Genomic DNA, 18,049 nt, shown 5'->3' on the forward strand with positions numbered 1-18,049 from the left:
TCTGAAGTGTCTGTTGTGATATTGCCTTTTTCATCCCGTATGCTAGTAATTTGAGTTCTCTCTCTTCTTCTCTTCGCTAGCATCGCTAAGGGTCTGTCGATTTTGTTTATTTTTTCAAAGAACCAACTTTTAGTTTTGTCAATTTTTTCAATTGTTTCTTTTGTTTCGATTTCATTAATTTCAGCTCTGATTTTCATTATTTCTTGCCTTCTACTTCTTTTGCTGTTGTTTTGCTCTTCTTTTTCAAGGATTTTGAGATGAAGTATGAGATCATTTATTTGTTGGTTTTTTCTTTTTTTAAGGAATGAACTCCAAGCAATGAATTTTCCTCTTAGAACTGCTTTCAATGTGTCCCATAGATTCCGATATGTTGTGTCTGTGTTTTCATTTATCTCTAAGAATTTTTTAATTTCCTCCTTGATGTCTTCTATAACCCATTGATCATTCAGTAACCTATTGTTCATTCTCCAAGTGATGTATGCTTTTTCCTTCCTTCTTTTATCGTTGATTTTCAGTTTCATTCCATTATGATCAGATAAGATGCATGGTATTATCTCTACTCCTTTATATTGTCTAAGAGTTGCCCTGTGACATAATATATGATCTATTTTTGAGAAGGATCCATGTGCTGCTGAGAAAAAAGTGTAACTGCTTGATGTTGGGTGGTATACTCTATATATGTCAATTAGGTCTAGGTTATTAATAGTGTTATTGAGTTCTATAGTTTCCTTATTCAACTTTTGTTTGGAAGATCTGTCCAGTGGCGAGAGAGGTGTGTTGAAGTCTCCCATGATTATGGTATGGTGGTCTATTAGACTCTTGAACTTGAGAAGAGTTTGTTTGACGAACATAGCTGCACCATTATGTAACTTATTTTTTGAACCCCCAATTTTGTTTAAATAAATAAATGCTAGCTCTTATCCTTTATTTTTGCTTTTTAATTTTTTGCAGTACTGGGATTGAAACTCGAACACTCTACCACTGAGCTACATGCCCAGTCTTTTTTTAAACAGGGTCTCACTAAGTTGTTGAGGTTGGTCTTAAACTTGACACCTTCCTGCCTCAGCCTTCCCAGTCGCTGGGATCACAGGAGTGCACCACTGTGCCCCATATGCCCCATATTGTCCTTTCCTTTATGACACTTCATTCTGCAGATAGGAGCCATCGTTTTGCCTGTGGCAATGCTTGAATCTTGAGTTTGCCTTTTGAAGCAAGGTATTTGCTTTTCTTCTCAGCTCTGTGCCATCAGTATATAAGATTATTATCTGTGTCACTATTCAAGACAGGACTAAGGAGAGGCCTGGGGCAAGTCACCAGAGCCCTCCCAGTGCTCTTAAGTTTCAGGGATCAAAGAATCACAAGTCCCCTTGATGGTACTATCAGATGGCCTGTAGTTCTCCTTCCTGACTCTGAAGCTATTGTGGCTGATGTTTTAAAAGAGGACTTTGCTCAAGGTTACATCTCCTGTCTCTAGCAATCATACCCCCCCCCCCTTTTTTTTTGAGGCTGGGGGTGGGGGATCAAGGATTGAACTCAGGGGAACTCAACCTCTGAGCTGCATCTCCAGCCCTATTTTGTATTTTATTTAGAGACAGGGTCTCACTGAGTTGTTGAACACCTTGCCTTTGCTGAAGCTGGCTTTGAACTCTTGATCCTCCTGAATTGCTGAGACTACAGGCATGCACCACCGCACCCAGCTGCAGTCATATTCTTGATTGAGGTCTGGACAGCTTGCATTTTAGAGACGGGAAATGGCCACACCTGTGGTAGGACTGGCCATTTCAACCATAGAATCATGTTTGTTCAATTTTGGCACTACAAACTTCATGGCTTAAACCATTAAAAATTTATTATCTTACAGGTTAGAAGTCTGATGCAGGTCTACAACTAAAATTAAGGTGACAGCAGGGCTGGGTTCCTTTCTGTTTATTTGCTTTTCCATCTTCTAGAGGTTGCCTGGACTCCTTGGCTAATGATCCCTTTTCTCCACTTTCAAAGCCAGCAACTGTGGCTTGAGTCTTCATGTTGTACCTCTGTGATCCTTGAATCTTCCCTCCTTGAATCTCTCTTCCCACGGCTGGGAAAGGTTCTCCCTTTTTTAATTAATTTATTTATTTATTTTTTAATAGCTACACACAACATTACAATGATCTTGGCGATTCATACTTTTGAATCATTGGGGTATAATTTCTCATTTAAAGGTTCCCCCTTTTAAGAACCTATGTGAGGGTGGGGGTTGTGGTAGAGTGCTTGCCTAGCATGTGTGAGGCACTGGGTTCAATTCTCAGCACCACATATAAATAAATGAATAAAATAAAGATCCATCAACATCTAAAAATAAATTTTTTTTTAAAAAAAGAACCTATGTGATTAGACTGGGCCTGCTAGAATTAAACAGGATGACCTCGCATTTAACAGACCTTCACATAAGTCACATCTACATTTTATCAGGTAAAGTAATGTATTTTCCAGTTCCAAGGTTTAGAGTGTGAATGTTTTAGGGAGGTCATTATTCTGTCTACCCTGTCACCTGACTCAGGTTTTCTAGAAGCCAGTGAGTTACAGTAAAGATGAAGTATAACCTGACTTTCAGAGTCTTAGGAGAATTTCCTGACTTCCTGATGTTGACTAGACTTTATCAAAGTTGACAGAGAGGAGCCCTTCCCCATGCCATCCCACCCCATGCCCTCACAGTTGGGCCCCCTCCCCTTATAGACCTTCACAACCTGTTTCCCACAATAAGCAGTGGAACAACCAAGAGACAGCAAGAAGTAGACTTTGGTGTTGGTCCTCCCAGATCTCAGATGATGACATTATGGTCCTGGAAAGGTTGAAACACACAACACTGACCCCTCGGCTCTTAAAAAAAAAAAAAAAACTCACTGTCGGGGCTGGGGTTTTGGCTCAGTGGTAGAGCACTTGCCTAGCATGTGTGAGGCACTAGGTTTGGTCCTCAGCACCACGTAAAAATAATTAAACAAAATAAACGTATTGTGTTCATCTACAACTGAAAACAGAATAAAAAAAAACAAAACACTGTTACTGAAACTTGGACAGTAGGGGTGCACCTCCAAGTCACAGGCATCATGTCTGATGTCCAGCCTAGAAAGGTAATGTGAATGTGAGTATTGCAAAGGCCTATGTGACATACCTAGAGAAGGGCAAGAATTCCCTTCTTTTACCCTATTCACTCAAAAGGACCACAAAGTACTATAAGAAGGAATGGAATGCAGAATGTCTTGAAATATGTAACTGTCACCAAAACAGCTACGGAGGAGAGATGTACAGACCAAGTCTGATGAAGATGTGGAGATGTGGATGGACAGCTTAGCCCAGCCCAGCTCCACTTGGGTAACCCCTTTTTAAGCCTCTTCAAGGGTCATGTTAGACTGCATGCCCATTCTCTTTTTTGAGTGCATACTGGAAGCTTGACTTTGTCATTTTACCTGGCATCCAGGTCATGTTCACCTGTGCAGTGGTTCTGAAAACTAGGACATTTTCTACAGTTTATGGAATTCCTATAAATAGAATTTACTCACATGCTGCCTATCATCACCCTTGTACCCCATAGAGGCAGTGCCCTGACTGTCCCCACCCACCCTGGCACCAGCTGCTCTGTAGCTTCCCACTATCACAGGCCCCTGGAGGCCCCCAGGGAGTCACCAGCACACACCACTGTCTGCATCTGGGGGAGGCCATGCCAGGGTGCCCAGGGGAGGGGACTGGGCTGTTGGAAACTTTAATCAAGCAAGGACCGTTAACAGCTGCAGGGACACCTTAGGAAACAGTGAACCTCAAAAAGGAAATACTTGTAGAATCTGTTGCTATGACCCATAATGATTTTTCTGAAAATGGCCCATCTTTCCCTGTGGTGGCAAAAGGTAACAGCTTTCACAGGCACCCCTTGGGCCACAGGATCCATTTATCCTCCAAGTGGGCTGCGACATAGACACTCACCTCCCATGACACCCCTAACAGATCACAAAGTGCTGGGGATGTGTGTGCATACACAAGTACACAGACGCACACACATACATCCACCTCTCCTCAGACACATCCTCAGGTGCCAGGTGTGCCATTCTGCCTCAGTGGCCACCCTCTCTGGGGCAGGCTGGACAGTGCTGCTGTGCACCGTGTGCTCTGCGGCCCATCACAGAGCCTGACACACACCACCAGTCATATGAGCTATTAGCATGTGGTGAGGACCTTCCTTTTCCTCCCCACAGCTGCAGGAGGGGTTTCTGAGGGGGCGGATGTGCTCTGAAAGGGACTGGGTTTTTCCCTACTCCATATGGTATCTGGTCTCAGCTGTTTCCCACCCCCCTGAGGCAGGCCCTTTTGGCATTCCCGTCAGAGTCAAATCCTGGTAAAAGAACATTAGGGAGCACCCTTGAGCATTGCTGCTCAGCAACTCCTTCTCTGCTCCCCTGGTTTCCCTCTCTGCTCCATCAGCCAGGTCCTCACCACCTTGGAGGGCATCCCAATTTCTGGGGATCTCTCCTATACACAAATGCCCCTTTTCCTTGGGGATGGGTATAAAGGGACAAAGTTGGGAGGTTATTTTTTTTAATGTTGGGGTTTCGACGCAGAGTGTCACATTCTGCCCTATCACTGAGCTACAACCCCAGCCCTCAATACCTTTCATTTTAATTAATTAATTAATTAATTGCAATACTGGGGATTGAACCTGGGCATGCTACCACTGAGTTATATCTCTTTTGAATTTTTTTAATATTATGGATTTAAACCAGGATGTTTTACCACTGAATCATATCACCAGCCCTTTTATCTTTTGAGTCAAGGACTCCATAAGGTGCCCAGGCTGGCCTTGAACTTGTGATCCTCCTGCTTATAGGCATGTGCCATCACTTCCTTGAGACCTTTTTTTTTTCTGTTTTTTTTTTAATTTTTATTATTGGTTGTTCAAAACATTACATAGTTCTTGACATATCATATTTCATACATTTGATTCAAGTGGGTTATGAACTCCCATTTTTACCCCGTATACAGATTGCAGAATCACATCGGTTACACATCCACTGTTTTACATATTGCCATACTAGTGTCTGATGTGTTCTGCTGCCTTTTCTATCCTCTACTATCCCCCCTCCCCTCCCCTACTTCCCTGAGACCTTTTAAAAGAAGAATTTTACTGGGCATGGTGGCACATGCCTGTAATCCCAGCAACTCAGGAGGATGAGGCAGGAGGATCACAAGTTCAAGGCCAGCCTGGGCAACTTATCGAGGTCCAGAGTAACTTAGTGAGACCCCTTTTCAAAATAAAAAATAAAAAAGGCTGGGGATGTAGCACAGTTGTAAAGTGCCCTTGGGTTCAAATCCCCAGTACCAAAACTAAATAAATAATAAAAACTTTACAAAAAAAGTTAGAAGAAATTTCTTTGCCTTATTTGTGGGTCTAGGAAGCTGTAGCTTGATCTTTGTGAAACTCCAGGCTCATTGGTTTCCTGGCCCTCACAGGGTGAATGAAGATCAGTGCTACCACAGATTTCCCCAGAGGTGTCCTAGCTATGGCTCTGTGTGGCAGTTCTGAGGGTTACACAAGAGAGAAGATGGGTACAGCCTGAAAGCCCCCAAGTTGATGGGGATATGACACTCATTTGAGTCACCAAATCAGGGACTCACTCATAGACCTACTGGAAACCTCAGAATAACAAAGAGCTAAGGCTCCATGCTACGAGACACAATCTGATGGGGAAGATGAAACCTCCTTCTAGAACAATGATTGGAAAGATTGCCTGGTGTCAGTTGGGCACAAAAGAGCTCCAACCACACATCAACAAGCCCCAGTAGAGGGCAGTCAGGAGGAGAGGGCAAATCAGAGAAGATAACTGGAGCCCAGCAGTGTGGAGCCCCAGTAGGATATATGAAGAGTGGGGGGGACACAGGGCTGACCCAGGGCCAGGCCTAGCCCCTGGCCTGTGCTCTGGACCTGAATGTTTCCCTCCTGCCCTTTTGGCTCTGACCCAAGATGACTTCTGCTTCATTGAGCCCATCTGTCAGAGGCTCATTCACATCTTCCTCTTTTGTTAAGTGGGAGGGCAAAGAGCTAAGAAGTGCAATCACAGAGATCACAGAATCTAAGAGTGTGGAGAGAGGAGAGTGGCCAGGGAGGCTTGGGTCCTGTGGATGAGAAGGGAGACTCCAGCCTGCAGAGGTGCTCAGGACCATGGCTGACGCTATTACCTATGCAGACCTGCGGTTCGTGAAGGCACCTCTGAAAAAGATTGTCTCCAGCCAGTTAGGAGAGGGTAAGGGGGGAACATGGGACTCCTCCATCCTGTCTATCCCCTTTCACAACCCACCCTCATCCCACAGACCACACCTGACTTCCACTTTGGTTCTTTTTCTCCCCAGACCCAGAGGCCTATGAGGATGGGGAACTCACCTATGAAAATGTCCAAGTGCCCTCAGTCCCAGGGGGGCCCTCCGGCTTGGCCTCCTCTGGACTAGGGGACAAATCAGGTATGGAGAGCCCTGGGGATGGGTTTACGGGGTTCTCTTGAGCTGGAGAGTCCACAGAAATCTTGGGAGGACAAGGCCTTGGAGAAATGAGGAGGGTGGTTCTTAGAAGAGAGTAGGATAAATGGGAACTAGGGGAAGAAAAGTCTCAGGGACAAGGTGGAGATCCCAGTGGGACAAGTGTGTGGGGGAGGAGTGGGAGAGGGTGGCTGATAAGTGCTGGAGGAAGACTCAGGACAGCCCTGTGGGAGATGGGTTCTGGGGGGAAATGGGGAGCCGGAGGAGGGAGAGGGAAGAGAGCAATGCGGGCAGGCAGATAAGGGCCCCTGAAGTTACGATAAAGGGATAAAGGGAGACTGGGAGGGAGTGGAGGGGAGGGTGGGGATGAACCGAGACCCGGAGGTAGCTGAGAGAGTCCCGGGGGAAGCAGAGGGACTCCGGGAGTGATGCGGGTGTCCCGGAGCAGTGACAGAGGGTGTCTCAGGGCAGCCCGGAGTCCCGGTGTGGGGCGAGCTGCGGAGAAGGGGCGTGATCTGGGGCTTTTACACTGGACGTTGCTCTTCCGCAGGGTTTAAGTCAGAGCAGCTAACTGCGACCTGGAGCTCCGTGACGTCGCCGCCTGTTGGAAGGCTTCTCCCCTGTGGGTATTGTCCCCTTCCATCCCCAGGCATTCTCCCCTCCTGCATGCTTTGGAGGGTGGCGACCCTGACCCCTGACGTACCAACGGGTGGGACTGAGGCCCAGGAGCAGGGGGTTGAGCGCTGATCCCCATCCTGTTCGGTTCTTTGTGGGGATGAGCCCAGGGTGCAGCCTTGAGACAGCTCGCTCAGCTCCGCGACCCCGCTGCCTGCCCTCTAAGCCACATCCCGGTAGGGATTATTCCAAGACGGGTTCATCCAGATCACTACCCACCATTCATTTGGTCCCAATATACAAATCCTGTCATCCCCTTTCCCTCTTTCTTCTGAGATTTAGTTCCCCTTTAACAGGCAATGCGCCTCAACTCACTTTACCAATTACAAATCCCCAACCCACATTCTAGAACTCCCTCTCTCCTCTACCTGCAAAACCTCCCACCATCCGAAAAACCCCACCATACTGCTCCTTTGCCCTCCTCTTAAGAATGTCCTCCTCTGGAATCTCTGCTGCTGCCCACGCCCCCAGTCTGTAAATTGTTTCCTGGGACTGACTGCCCTTCATCCCTGTCCTTTAAGGTAGTCCAGCTTGCTTGCGATACCTCCTGTTCAGCTTGCTCCTCACCTGCCTGCTGTTAGGGGTGGCTGCCATCTGCCTGGGAGCCCGCTGTGAGTATGGCTGCCCCATTTCCCACTCACCTCAAACTACTTCTCTCCTCTCCCCCATAGTGCCCTTCACAGAAGAGTTCATAGTCACTACCACTACATCCTCAGCTTTTGGTCTGGTTTCCTGCTGGGTCTATTTTCAGTGCCCTGTCTTCCCCGTCAGTCCTTACCTAATCCAGTATCTCTTTAAGCTTTAGGCAATCAGGTCTTATATTTTAGTCTGTTATGCAAAAAGTTTCATAAAAATGTTTCAGGACATCAGGGTCCGGCTGGAGAAGATGCCCTCTAAATCTCTCTTTATGGCTAACCAGATCTGCAGGTATCTCAGAAACTCCAGCAGGTGAGCAGTGTTCTGGAAGACACTAATAGCAGCCTTCAGGAGCAGCTTCACCTAAGGATAACTCAGCTGGGGCAGAAGGAAGAGAATCTGCAAGAGTCCAAGAGAAAGCTGGCCCAGAGTCAGGAAGTGCTACAGGTGGCGCAGGAAAATCGCCAGACTGCTGAGGGGAAGCTAAAGGACTGCCAGTTGGACAAGGAGAAGACCCAGGAGACTTTGCAAAGGGAGGAGGATCAGAGGAGGGCCTTGCAGGAGAGGCTACACAACATGCAGGACACACTGAAACCCTTCTTTACATGCTCCCAACAAGGTAACTGCTCTGGGAGAAGAGAGGTGGGAGAGGTGGTCTGTGAAGGATGGATTGAAGCAAGGAAACACTGTGTCAGGGCTCTATCTAGCTCCCAGGGATCAGTGGATTGTTCAGGAAAGGGGCAATGAAGCAGAAGAGTGGCTGCCTGAGCTATGCAACCTTGGCCAATGGGGAGAAAGATCAAGCAGCATACTGGATTTAGGGGCCTCCCCTAGCTCTAAGGCAGATCCTGGTGAGGGGTGGGTAGCAGCCAGCAGTCCAAATCACACTGTTTAAAGAAGCATGGCAAAATTAGTTTTCATCTGGTTGACATTGACAGCATGGATCTAGGAACACCTTGAATTTGTATGTGGGATTAGTTGTTTGTACAGTTTTCTAAACACTTGGTGGCAGCTTTAATTAATTTTCAATACATCTGAGATCCCCCTAAAAGTTAAGAACTACTGACTAACACTAGGTGCAGTCGGAAGGTGGGGCAAGATAGTTAAAGTTCTCAGGCACATGTGGCACCCATCATGTGGTTTAGGGGACCAGGATGGGGTATCCATCCTCTTTCAAAGCAGGAGCCCAGCCAGTATGTAGAGGTGGGTAAAGGGACACCTAAAAGAGAAAAGGCTGTGCAGAAGCAGAAAGGTTCTAGGCAAGGTGCCAGACCTGAGGGGACTGGAGTTTTCATGGACTATGGTGGGGGTTGGGGTCTATTTTGCTCAGGGAGCATCTAAATGTTTTCTCTAGGTTTAAAGCAGCAAGATTACATGTAGTCACCCATCCCAGCCCTTATTTTTTTAACCTTCTTATCTACTACGGCCCACAGTCCCTTGACAGTGCTGCCACCCATTCCTATAGCTGCAACCCATACTGCTCTGCTGTAACATCGGTTGCAGACTTCCACTCTGATCACAACTGCTCAGGCTTTTACTTCTTTCACCCCACTGAGGCCTCCTCCACTCTGGGGACTCCTGTTTCCCTTCTTCCCATCAGCTGTTTCCTATCCTCATTTATCTCCCTACTCATCTCATGTTCTGGATTCCATCATTCAATAACTCATCCCTTTGTTCCATTGTCTATCTCTTACACTAGACTGGTAAAAACTCACTTTCAGGTTGGGGATGTAGCTTAGTGGTAGAGCATTTACACAGTATGTGTGAAGGCCTGGGCTTGATCTCCTGTACCATAAAAGCAAAACTCACTTTAAAAAAATTTTTTTTTTTTTTTGTAGTACTAGACATGGAACACATGGCCTTGCAAATGCTAGGTAAACACTGAGCTACATCCCCAGACATTTTTTTTTTTTTTTTTCAATATGGTTTTTTTTTTTTTTTTTTAATTTTTTTTATTGTGGGTTGTTCAAAACATTACAAATTTCTTGACATATCATATTCCACACTTTGATTCAAGTGGGTTATGAACTCCCCCCCTCACCCCATACCCCAGACATTTTTTTTAAATTTTATTTTGAGACAGTTGCCTAGGTTGGCTTCCAACTTGCTATCCTCCTTCTTTAATCTCCAGAGTAGCTGGCATTGGTGGTGTGTATCATCAGGCCCTCAGCTCTATTTTGCATTTTAGCCTACCCACTTCTCCAACCCCTGTGCTGAGGATTGAATCTCAGCCCTTTTTATAAAAATTTTTTAAATTTTGAGACAGGGTCTTGCTAAGTTGCTGAGGGTCTTGCTGAGTTGCTGAGGCTGGCCTCAAACTTGAGATCCTCCTTTCTCCAACTCCCTAGTAACTAGGATTACAGGTGTACACCACCATACCTAGATGATTTTTTAAAAAAAATATTTAGCTTTTAGTTGGACACAATATGTTTATTTTATTTATTTTTATGTGGTGCTGAGGATCGAATCCAGGGCCTCGCACGTGCTACGAGAGTCCTCTGCCACTGAGCCACAACCCCAGCCCCCTAGCTGATTTTTTTGTTTAATTTTTTTTAAGATGTTGATGGACTTTCTTTTTTTATTCATTTGTTTATATGTGATGCTGAAAATTGAACCCAGTGCCTCACACATGCTAGGCAAGAACTCTACCGCTGAGCCACAGCCCCAGTCCCAACCCAGCTGACTTTTAAGTGATGGAGTTAGGACTGATGAATCAAATCACTGGAGAGAGTTGGGTTAAGATTATGAGCACAGATTGGAACATAGGATGTTAAAGAGGGATGTCTGTTTCTTATGGATAATCAGGAAAAGAAGAACAGAGACAGAAATTTTGAGGTGAGAAGAAGGAAAGTGGAGAGTATTTACAAAATAGGGACTGAGCAAAAAAGGAAGGTTGTTTCCTTATGGAAGAGTAGAGAGGGGAGGCAGCTAGTGGCTGGAGTAGTGTGATGAAGTTTTGATGGGCAGTAGGGAATGCTTTAGGGAGCAAATGAGATGAAGGAACAAATGGGAGGCTTGTTGACCAAATACAGGGGCCTAGGTGAGGATAATCAAACTGTTGGAGTAGACCGTAATCTTTCAGAAATTGGGGATAATGACCAGCCCAACTAAAATAAACCTCCCAGATTGTTAAGAAATGTTGTTAGCTAGCATGGTGGCTAGCACACACCTGCAATCCAGAGACTCAAGAGGCTGAGGCAGGAGGATTATAAGTTGAGGTCAGCCTTAGCAATTTAGAGAGGCCCTAAGTAACTTAGGAAAACCCTGTTTCAAAATAAAAAAAATAAAAAGACTGGGACTCAGTGGTTAAGCACCCCTGGGTTCAATCCCCACTTCCAAAAATAAAAAAAAAATATGTTAAATGACTTTTTTCTTTTTTAACTGTATATGCAGAGGAAAGGCATTTCCAGAAGAGGAAAAAGAAAGGAAGATTGCAAAGATCAAGGACTAGAAGTCCATTAAGGTGCCAAGATTAGACTTAGGGGAATGTTGTTAGCAATCAGATTGTGAGTAGTCATTTCATCCTAGGTCCTAGGGGTTGTGATGTTGTACTCTTTCTGCTTTCTAGGCTATTGCTGTCCAGTGGGATGGATACTAAAGGAATATCGCTGCTTTTACTTCTCATCTATTCGTCAGACTTGGGAGGAGAGCCAAAACTATTGTAAATCTCTATCCTCCAACCTGGCCACATTCAGGAGACATGATTACTCAGTAAGCATACCCTTACCCACAGAACGAAGGGGCACTGTTAGATGAAGGGAAGTATGTCATCAAATCAGGAATGGCAGTGCACACCTGGCATACATGCCATGGCATTCCTTTTCCATGGCAAATACTGATAATCACAACACTCTGCCAGTGAACTTGAAAATGGCCTGTGTCTTCTCAGTCCTGTGTTCCAGGTGGCTTCTACTAACTGATTAGAGTTGGCATGAGAGCTGAAACTTATAATCTCTACTTTGTGTCTCATCTTGCAGATCAGCCCTATGGGCTGCTTAACAGCTCTTTGACTTCGAGGTGCCAGATTTGGTGGGTGGATCATAATAACTGGTTCTTTGGGACCAGAACAGTCCACATAGCAACTCCCCTCCAAAGGATAGGGTAAATTCTTACCAAGCTGGGAGGTGAACTAAAGAGTGAGACTGCATCTGCAGAATGGCACTGAAGGATGCAGGAACAAGTCACTGATGAGCTGTCATGTACCAAAGATGGACACATCTCCCTTTGCCAAAGTTTAAAGGCCTTTTCCTAGGATTTGATTTTCTCCTATATTTCTCATCACTATCTACACATCTCTGGTTTCTCTGAATCTCATAGTATCAGTTCATCGGAGAACCTATATTTTCACATGATGGTCTCTATCCATATTGGATTAGCTCAACCTCTAATAAGGACCAATGGAAGACTTCTGGTTTACATAATTATGGGTAAGTTGGTGAGGACTTTTTGGCATTTTGAATTCCATAATCCCCTCATAAAGACATAGTAAAAAAATTTCTTCCCCAACTCCAGCTCCCAAATTTCTTCTATAAATCAATACTGTAACTGCCTATTTTTTTTTATTCCCCCTATTTGATTAATAACTTTAGAGCAGTCTTATTCTCTGTTCTATCTTTGGTGTCTAGAAGTCCCTGGCATAATTTAAAAAAATTAGTAAGTTGGGATCCATGTCATCTTTCAGAGGGAGAAGCTGAGAATTTAGCTAGGGCTTCACACTGCATTCTGACTCCCCATCCCTTACAAGGCTGCCCAAACTGGGGTCATGCTTTCTCAGTCCAGGCCACTTGGGGCATAAGAGCCATCCCAGGGAAATGAACAAGGGAGCAGTGGAGTAGCTTTGAGAATCACACTTAAGGACTGTGAAACAGAGTGGCCACATCCTTATGTTCCCTATCTGGAGTTTTCATTTTTAAGATTTGTGTAATTTTTTTCTGCCCTGGACTTAAAGCCTTTTGTAGCTGGAGTCTAGAAATCTGCCTCTGAACCATGCCCAGATATGGACATAGGCTAAGTTTTATGCATAGCAAGATGAAAGATGGTAGGATTGATTAGAAGGGGTCCAGAGCATTTCCCACTTCTAATCATTCTAAATCTTGTCCTTAAACTCAAGATGCAACAAGATACAAAAAGGACATTATTCACAGTGGTATATACAGTCAGAGACATGTACAAGTTCCCTTCCCTTCATCTGTGAGCAGTCATCTTTCAGGTTTCCAGATGGGGACCATTCTTTGCAATGAATGGGGTAAGCATGAGAGATGGGGCTGAGGCATGGGAATCCAGGGATGGGACAGAGGGGAAACTTGTTCCTGGGTTCAACATCCTCAGCCTCTGATGACTTGGTCCGCTTATGTAAGGGTAGGTTGGGCAGAAAGTCTTGTGATGTGGCTGTCCAGAGAGCTGGAGAAAAGATAGCAAAAGGTAGATGATGGTTTGGTGACAGTCAACTGTGGAGCTCACTGATGCTTTACCCTTTCAGACACTCATGCTAACAAGAGCTTGTGACTCTGATCCCTAACCTGTGGCTTGCACATCCAAGATTGTCATCCCCAGGCATCCCGAGTGTGGGCATTGCCAATTAAGGACTGATCCACACCTGACACTTCTAGCCAGCCTGCTTGAAAACCTGTCCCAGAAACTGGACTGATCCTGGGAAGAGGATAAAGAAGCCTCTAGAAGGGACTTTGACCCCCCTCAAGAACCTCCCATACTGGAAATGGGTGGGGGGAGCAGGGCGCAAGGGCTGAGTGGATGGGGCGGCCCGGAGCCAGCCAGGCAGTTTTTATTGAAATATTTTTAAATAATTTGCACGTGTTAGTCTCGTGTGTCAGCAATGCTGTGTCTGGTTCAGTGATCCCCGTGGGAGAGTGAGCCCAGGGGTTGGATAGGAAGTGCTCTGTCCCTCGAGTCCATGCTGAGGCTCCCCTACGGGGAGAAGAGCCAGTCAGCCCATCTGGGGCTGGCATTGTCCAGCAAGTGTGCTCTGTCCTTACAGGGTGTCCTGAAGGCCAAAGTTGGAGGCCTGAGATCACAGGCCCCACTGCTAAGAGCGTGCCCCAGGCAGCTGCAGGCTGGGCGTGGGTGGCTTGGCGTGGTGCCCTCGGTGGCAGAGGAGACTGCCCGCCTCACAGTTCAGGTTGCGGTAGCGGGCGACAGCTGGGGTGGGGCGGGGGCACATGGACAGGAAACCAAAGCTGAAAGCGCCAAGGCAGCAGCCGGGACAGGGCAGCCCCTCCTCCGGCTCCCGGGGAGCTGAAGGGGGTGGCGAGGGTTCTGTCCTCTCCAGGGCTGCTGCCCGGGGCAAGCTATGCTGAGCCCGGTTCCAGGGCTCCCCCGCCCAGCCTTGTGGGGAGTTCACCACCACAGCTGGGGGGTTGTTGTTAAGGGGAGGTCCTGATCTAGGGGACCAGGGCTGGGAGGCTGAGGAACAAGTGCTGATGAAGTTGTCTGTGGCCACCACCAGGGGCAGCTGGGGAGCTGGTCCTGGGGGTTCTGGCTCCGGGCTGCTGCCCTCACACTCCATCTTTTCTTCAGCTGAGGGACCCACAGCAGGAGGGCCAGGACCTGGCAGTGCAGTCTCCATACGTCGAGGGAGTTCAGGGGATGAGGGTAGTGAGCGGCAACGTCTGGCAGGTGTCCCAGGTTGGACCAGGGCCTCTGGAGTAGTCACCAAGGGCAGCTGGGTAGAGGGCAGTGGTGATGGTGGAACAAGGGGCAGAGGCATGACCGGCTTGTTGGGTGTGTCCAGGAGCTTTATCTTGCCACCCTTGAGATCTTCCCGTAGTGAGAAGGGGTTGACTCGTGTCAGATTGTCCCCCCAGTTGGGGGGTGATTCTGGTGATGGGGGCAGGAAGAGGTCTGACCGGCTTCGGGAGAGCCGGGGGTCTGGCCTTGGAAGCGTGGCAGAGGGACCACCTCTTGGAATAGACCCTATAGACAGAGGAAAGAGGAAATGTCACCTCCACCCACCTTTTACCTCTCCTTTTTTTTTTTTTTTTTAACCTCTTCTCCCTTGGGCTCTAGCATTAGAAAACATCTTCTTTGAGTTGTCCACCCACCCCCACCCCACACCAACTCCTAGTGTTCTCAAACTTTTAAATCCACTTAACCTCCCCAGATAATTCCCTTGAATTTTGACAGGCAAAAGGACTTTCATTGGGTCAAGGTCATGCTCACTTACCCTGATTGGTCTTTTTTTTTTTTTTTTGGTACTAGGAATTGAATCCATGGACCCTTTACCATTGAGCTACATCCCCAGCCCTTTTCACTTTTCATTTTGAAACAGGGTCTTGCTAAGTTGCTGAAAATCTCACTGAGTTGCCTCAAACTTGAGATCCTCCTGCCTCAGCCTCTTGAGTTGCTGGAATTACAGGTGTGCACCACCACATCCTCACACACTTATCACCTTTTGCTCTCTGGTCTCTCAATATATATACCCCAAAGCTCTGTCACTCCAGTATTCCAGCTTTACTTACCTTGATTGTGTGTCAGGGAAGTCCTGGTAAGGGGAGCTGGCTCAGGCAGCTGTTCAAGGATCCATTCTAGGTGCTGGGTGATCTCAGTAAAGGGGGCCCGGGTGCTAGGTTCCATCTAGTGGGTAGACACAGGTGGTGTTAAGGGGTTCCTGAGTTTTCTTCCTATCACTGGAGACCCATAGAGCAGTCATATCAGCTCATAGATGGGGGAAGGGGGGCTGGGAGGGAAAGAGAGGCTCTTACGCTGCAGCAATGGATGGCCAGGAGCAGGAAAGGCAGTGGGCAGTCATCCCCCACCAGGGTTCGGAAAGCAGGCACATCCAGGCCAAAGTCCTGAGGACACAAGTAGGGCCTCTAAGTCAGCCTTCCTTGGGTTCTCCTCCCGCCCCTCTTTGAGGATCTCTACCCCTCCTTGATTATGAGCCATCTTAGTCTGGAGTCTCCCTCTGCTTCAAACCTAGAGATGTTCACCTCTGTACGGGGTAGGTAGTCGGGATCTGCAGGTACTCGGGCGATAAGCTCACAGAGGACAATCCCGAAGGCAAAGACATCAGCCTATGGGTAGGAGATAATAATGTCAGGGGGACAATTGACAGTTTTCACTTCAGAATTTTGTAGGACTAGGTCAGGATTTGGGGAAGCAGTCTTGACAGTTTTCATGTATGGGGAGGGTGATGGTGAGGGCATGGGGGATTTGGGGAATCTTGAATATCTGGTAGAATTTTGGTTGGGATGGGGCCTTATGAGAGCATCTCAAGAGTCTCCGAAGGCCCTTGGGGCTCTGATCAGTTAATGTCTTACCTTCTCATCATACAGCTCACCCCTCAACACCTCTGGAGCCATCCAGTATGGGGAACCCACCACAGCCAATGGCTCCTTCCTTGCCCCTTCCCTGCAGGGGCAGGGGCGGATAGTCAGAAACATCCACTCAGGCATTTTCCCCAGGCAAAAAGATATAAAGTGAGGACCCTCCCCACCCCAAGGGAAATGTCCCTGGGGGGTTCACTTCAAGAGAAGACCTCTGGGAGGCTTGTGGGGGAATAGAGTATTTACTTTACCTATACACAGGAATCTTTTCAGCCAGCCCGAAATCACCGACCACGGCCGTGAAGCCTCGGTCTTCCCGTCGGACCAGACAGTTCTGATACACACATATAGGCATCCTCACACACTTATCACCTTTTTCTCCCTGGTCTCTCAATATATATACTCCAAAGCTCTGTCACTCCAGCATAACCCCACCCTTTCTCCCAGTTCTCCAGTGCACCCCAATATTGCAATATTGTCCAACACTTTAAACAGTGTAATAGTTATTAGTCCCTCAGAGCCTCTCACCCTAGGACCCCGGGATTCCCCAATACCTTGCCACTCTAATATCCTAATATATCTATTATCCACATTCCAACATCAATCAGGCCTAATACATTATAACCTAATAGTCATGCCTCCACCCACCTTGCCGGCCTACCTTGGATGTGAGGTCTCGGTGGAATACACCTTTAGCATGCAGGTACCTCAGGCCTCGGGCAATATCCAGAGCTAGGCGGAGCCTGACTGGCCAGGATAGGGGCTCGGGGGAGCTGAGCAGCTGTTCTAGGGTTCCCCCATTCATATACTAGGGCACAGGGGAAGGAGAATGAGTGTCAAGGTCTCAGCCTGCATTCTAGGTCTCCCACTTATCATCCAGGGGATATTCAGGAGGATCACAAAAGTCAGAAGTGTGCATCTGTGCTCTAAGGGCCTCCATTCATGTTCTAGGGCTGCCCTGTCTAATGCAGTTGTTGCTAGCCATGTGAAACTATTTGAGTTATTAAATTTAAATACATTTAAACATTTAGTTCCTCATTCACACCAGCCACATTTCCCATGATGTAGCACCCCCCCACACACACACACAGTAGCTGGTGGCTACTGTACTGGACAGTACAGACAGAACATTTTCATCACTGCATAAAGTTTATGGGACTGCTATGTTCTAGAGGACACAGGGAATGAGACCAGATGAGGCTTCCTATAGGTGTTTTATCCTCAGGGAAGTTCAGGGACCCTCCCCCTGGGAAGAGGTCCTATGCCTCTCCTTATTCTCTGTAGATAAAGCAGGCCCATTGATCCCTTTCCTCTTGGTGATGGTGGTAGTGGTGAAGGTGGGTTCCCCTTTCTTAACCTATCCTCACCTCTGTAAGAGCGTGCAGCTGTCCCTGGTGCACACAGACCCCCATGAACCTGGAAGAGGATGGGGAGGATAGGAGGGCAGGCTGTAAGAGACCCGGCCCCTCCTTAGTTCCCACTTTTCGCACTGGTTCTTCCCCTTTCCCTCCAGCCCAGCAAGGTGCCCAGCAAGAGGCTGGAGTCGCTCACCTTAGGATGTTAGGGTGCCTGAGCCGGTTCATCAGCTGCACCTCCCGTAGTGTATTGCCCCGGTTACTGGGGAGCTTGTTCATCTTCAGCACCATGACTTGCCCTGACTGTCGGTGCCGAACCTGGGGGCAGTAGGGGCCGGTGAGTGTCGGACAGATTGGGTGGGTTGCCAGAGTCCGGGATCTCTACCCTGGGGGCGAGCCCCCAAGTTCCAGCCTCTTGTTGAAGGCTCGGTCCCGCCCCTCTGTGCTCTCCGCGGGTCTTACCTTATAGACCTCAGAGAAGAAGCCGGCCCCGATCTTCTCGGCGCAGTGGAAATCGTCCACACGAGCCAGGCTGGACACAGCGCTGCGGAGAGCTCGGTAGGAGGAGGGGCGGCCCCGGCCCGGGCCTCCGCCTGTCTCTTA

The 18,049-nt window shown here is 47.5% G+C and overlaps 2 protein-coding genes across 5 annotated transcripts; one reads left to right on the forward strand and one right to left on the reverse strand.

The window, feature by feature from the left end:
• Positions 1-5,973: 5,973 nt before the first annotated feature.
• Positions 5,974-13,613, forward strand: Cd72 (CD72 molecule). Of its 4 annotated transcripts, none has more exons than XM_048783409.1 (10): positions 5,974-6,269; positions 6,376-6,483; positions 7,049-7,120; positions 7,695-7,784; positions 8,093-8,428; positions 9,654-9,683; positions 11,378-11,520; positions 12,133-12,236; positions 12,920-13,054; positions 13,289-13,613. In XM_048783409.1, the coding sequence occupies exons 1-9, from the start codon at positions 6,188-6,190 to the stop codon at positions 13,047-13,049; spliced, it is 1,095 nt and encodes a 364-aa protein (XP_048639366.1). In that variant the 5' UTR covers positions 5,974-6,187; the 3' UTR covers positions 13,050-13,054; positions 13,289-13,613. The 4 variants fall into 4 exon arrangements, with proteins under 4 accessions (XP_048639366.1, XP_048639368.1, XP_048639365.1 ...); XM_048783408.1 differs by having other exon boundaries at positions 5,988-6,269; positions 12,127-12,236; XM_048783411.1 differs by lacking the exon at positions 7,695-7,784 and having other exon boundaries at positions 5,977-6,269; positions 12,127-12,236.
• Tesk1 (testis associated actin remodelling kinase 1) lies at positions 13,554-18,043 on the reverse strand. The gene is made up of 10 exons (XM_015492367.2): positions 17,909-18,043; positions 17,643-17,764; positions 17,459-17,507; positions 16,753-16,899; positions 16,343-16,425; positions 16,086-16,176; positions 15,756-15,839; positions 15,528-15,617; positions 15,285-15,399; positions 13,554-14,739 (listed from the first exon to the last, which is right to left on the reverse strand). The coding sequence occupies exons 2-10, from the start codon at positions 17,735-17,737 to the stop codon at positions 13,853-13,855; spliced, it is 1,641 nt and encodes a 546-aa protein (XP_015347853.1). The 5' UTR covers positions 17,738-17,764; positions 17,909-18,043; the 3' UTR covers positions 13,554-13,852.
• Positions 18,044-18,049: the final 6 nt, after the last annotated feature.

The sequence above is a fragment of the Marmota marmota genome, unplaced genomic scaffold (genome assembly GCF_001458135.2).
Source record: "Marmota marmota marmota unplaced genomic scaffold, marMar, whole genome shotgun sequence".
In the NCBI taxonomy this organism is placed as follows: Eukaryota; Metazoa; Chordata; class Mammalia; order Rodentia; family Sciuridae; genus Marmota; species Marmota marmota.

Coding starts and splice junctions, on each gene's coding strand:
- Cd72 (XM_048783408.1), top strand. CDS start 6,188: ATGGCTGACGCTATTACCTATGCAGACCTGCGGTTCGTGAAGGCACCT. Junction 6,270..6,375: donor CTCCAGCCAGTTAGGAGAGG/GTAAGGGGGGAA, acceptor TTTTCTCCCCAG/ACCCAGAGGCCTATGAGGAT. Junction 7,121..7,694: donor TGTTGGAAGGCTTCTCCCCT/GTGGGTATTGTC, acceptor CTGTCCTTTAAG/GTAGTCCAGCTTGCTTGCGA.
- Tesk1 (XM_015492367.2), bottom strand. CDS start 17,737: ATGGTGCTGAAGATGAACAAGCTCCCCAGTAACCGGGGCAATACACTA. Junction 16,426..16,752: donor ACCGAGACCTCACATCCAAG/GTAGGCCGGCAA, acceptor TGTGTGTATCAG/AACTGTCTGGTCCGACGGGA. Junction 15,400..15,527: donor TGGCCATCCATTGCTGCAGC/GTAAGAGCCTCT, acceptor TCTACCCACTAG/ATGGAACCTAGCACCCGGGC.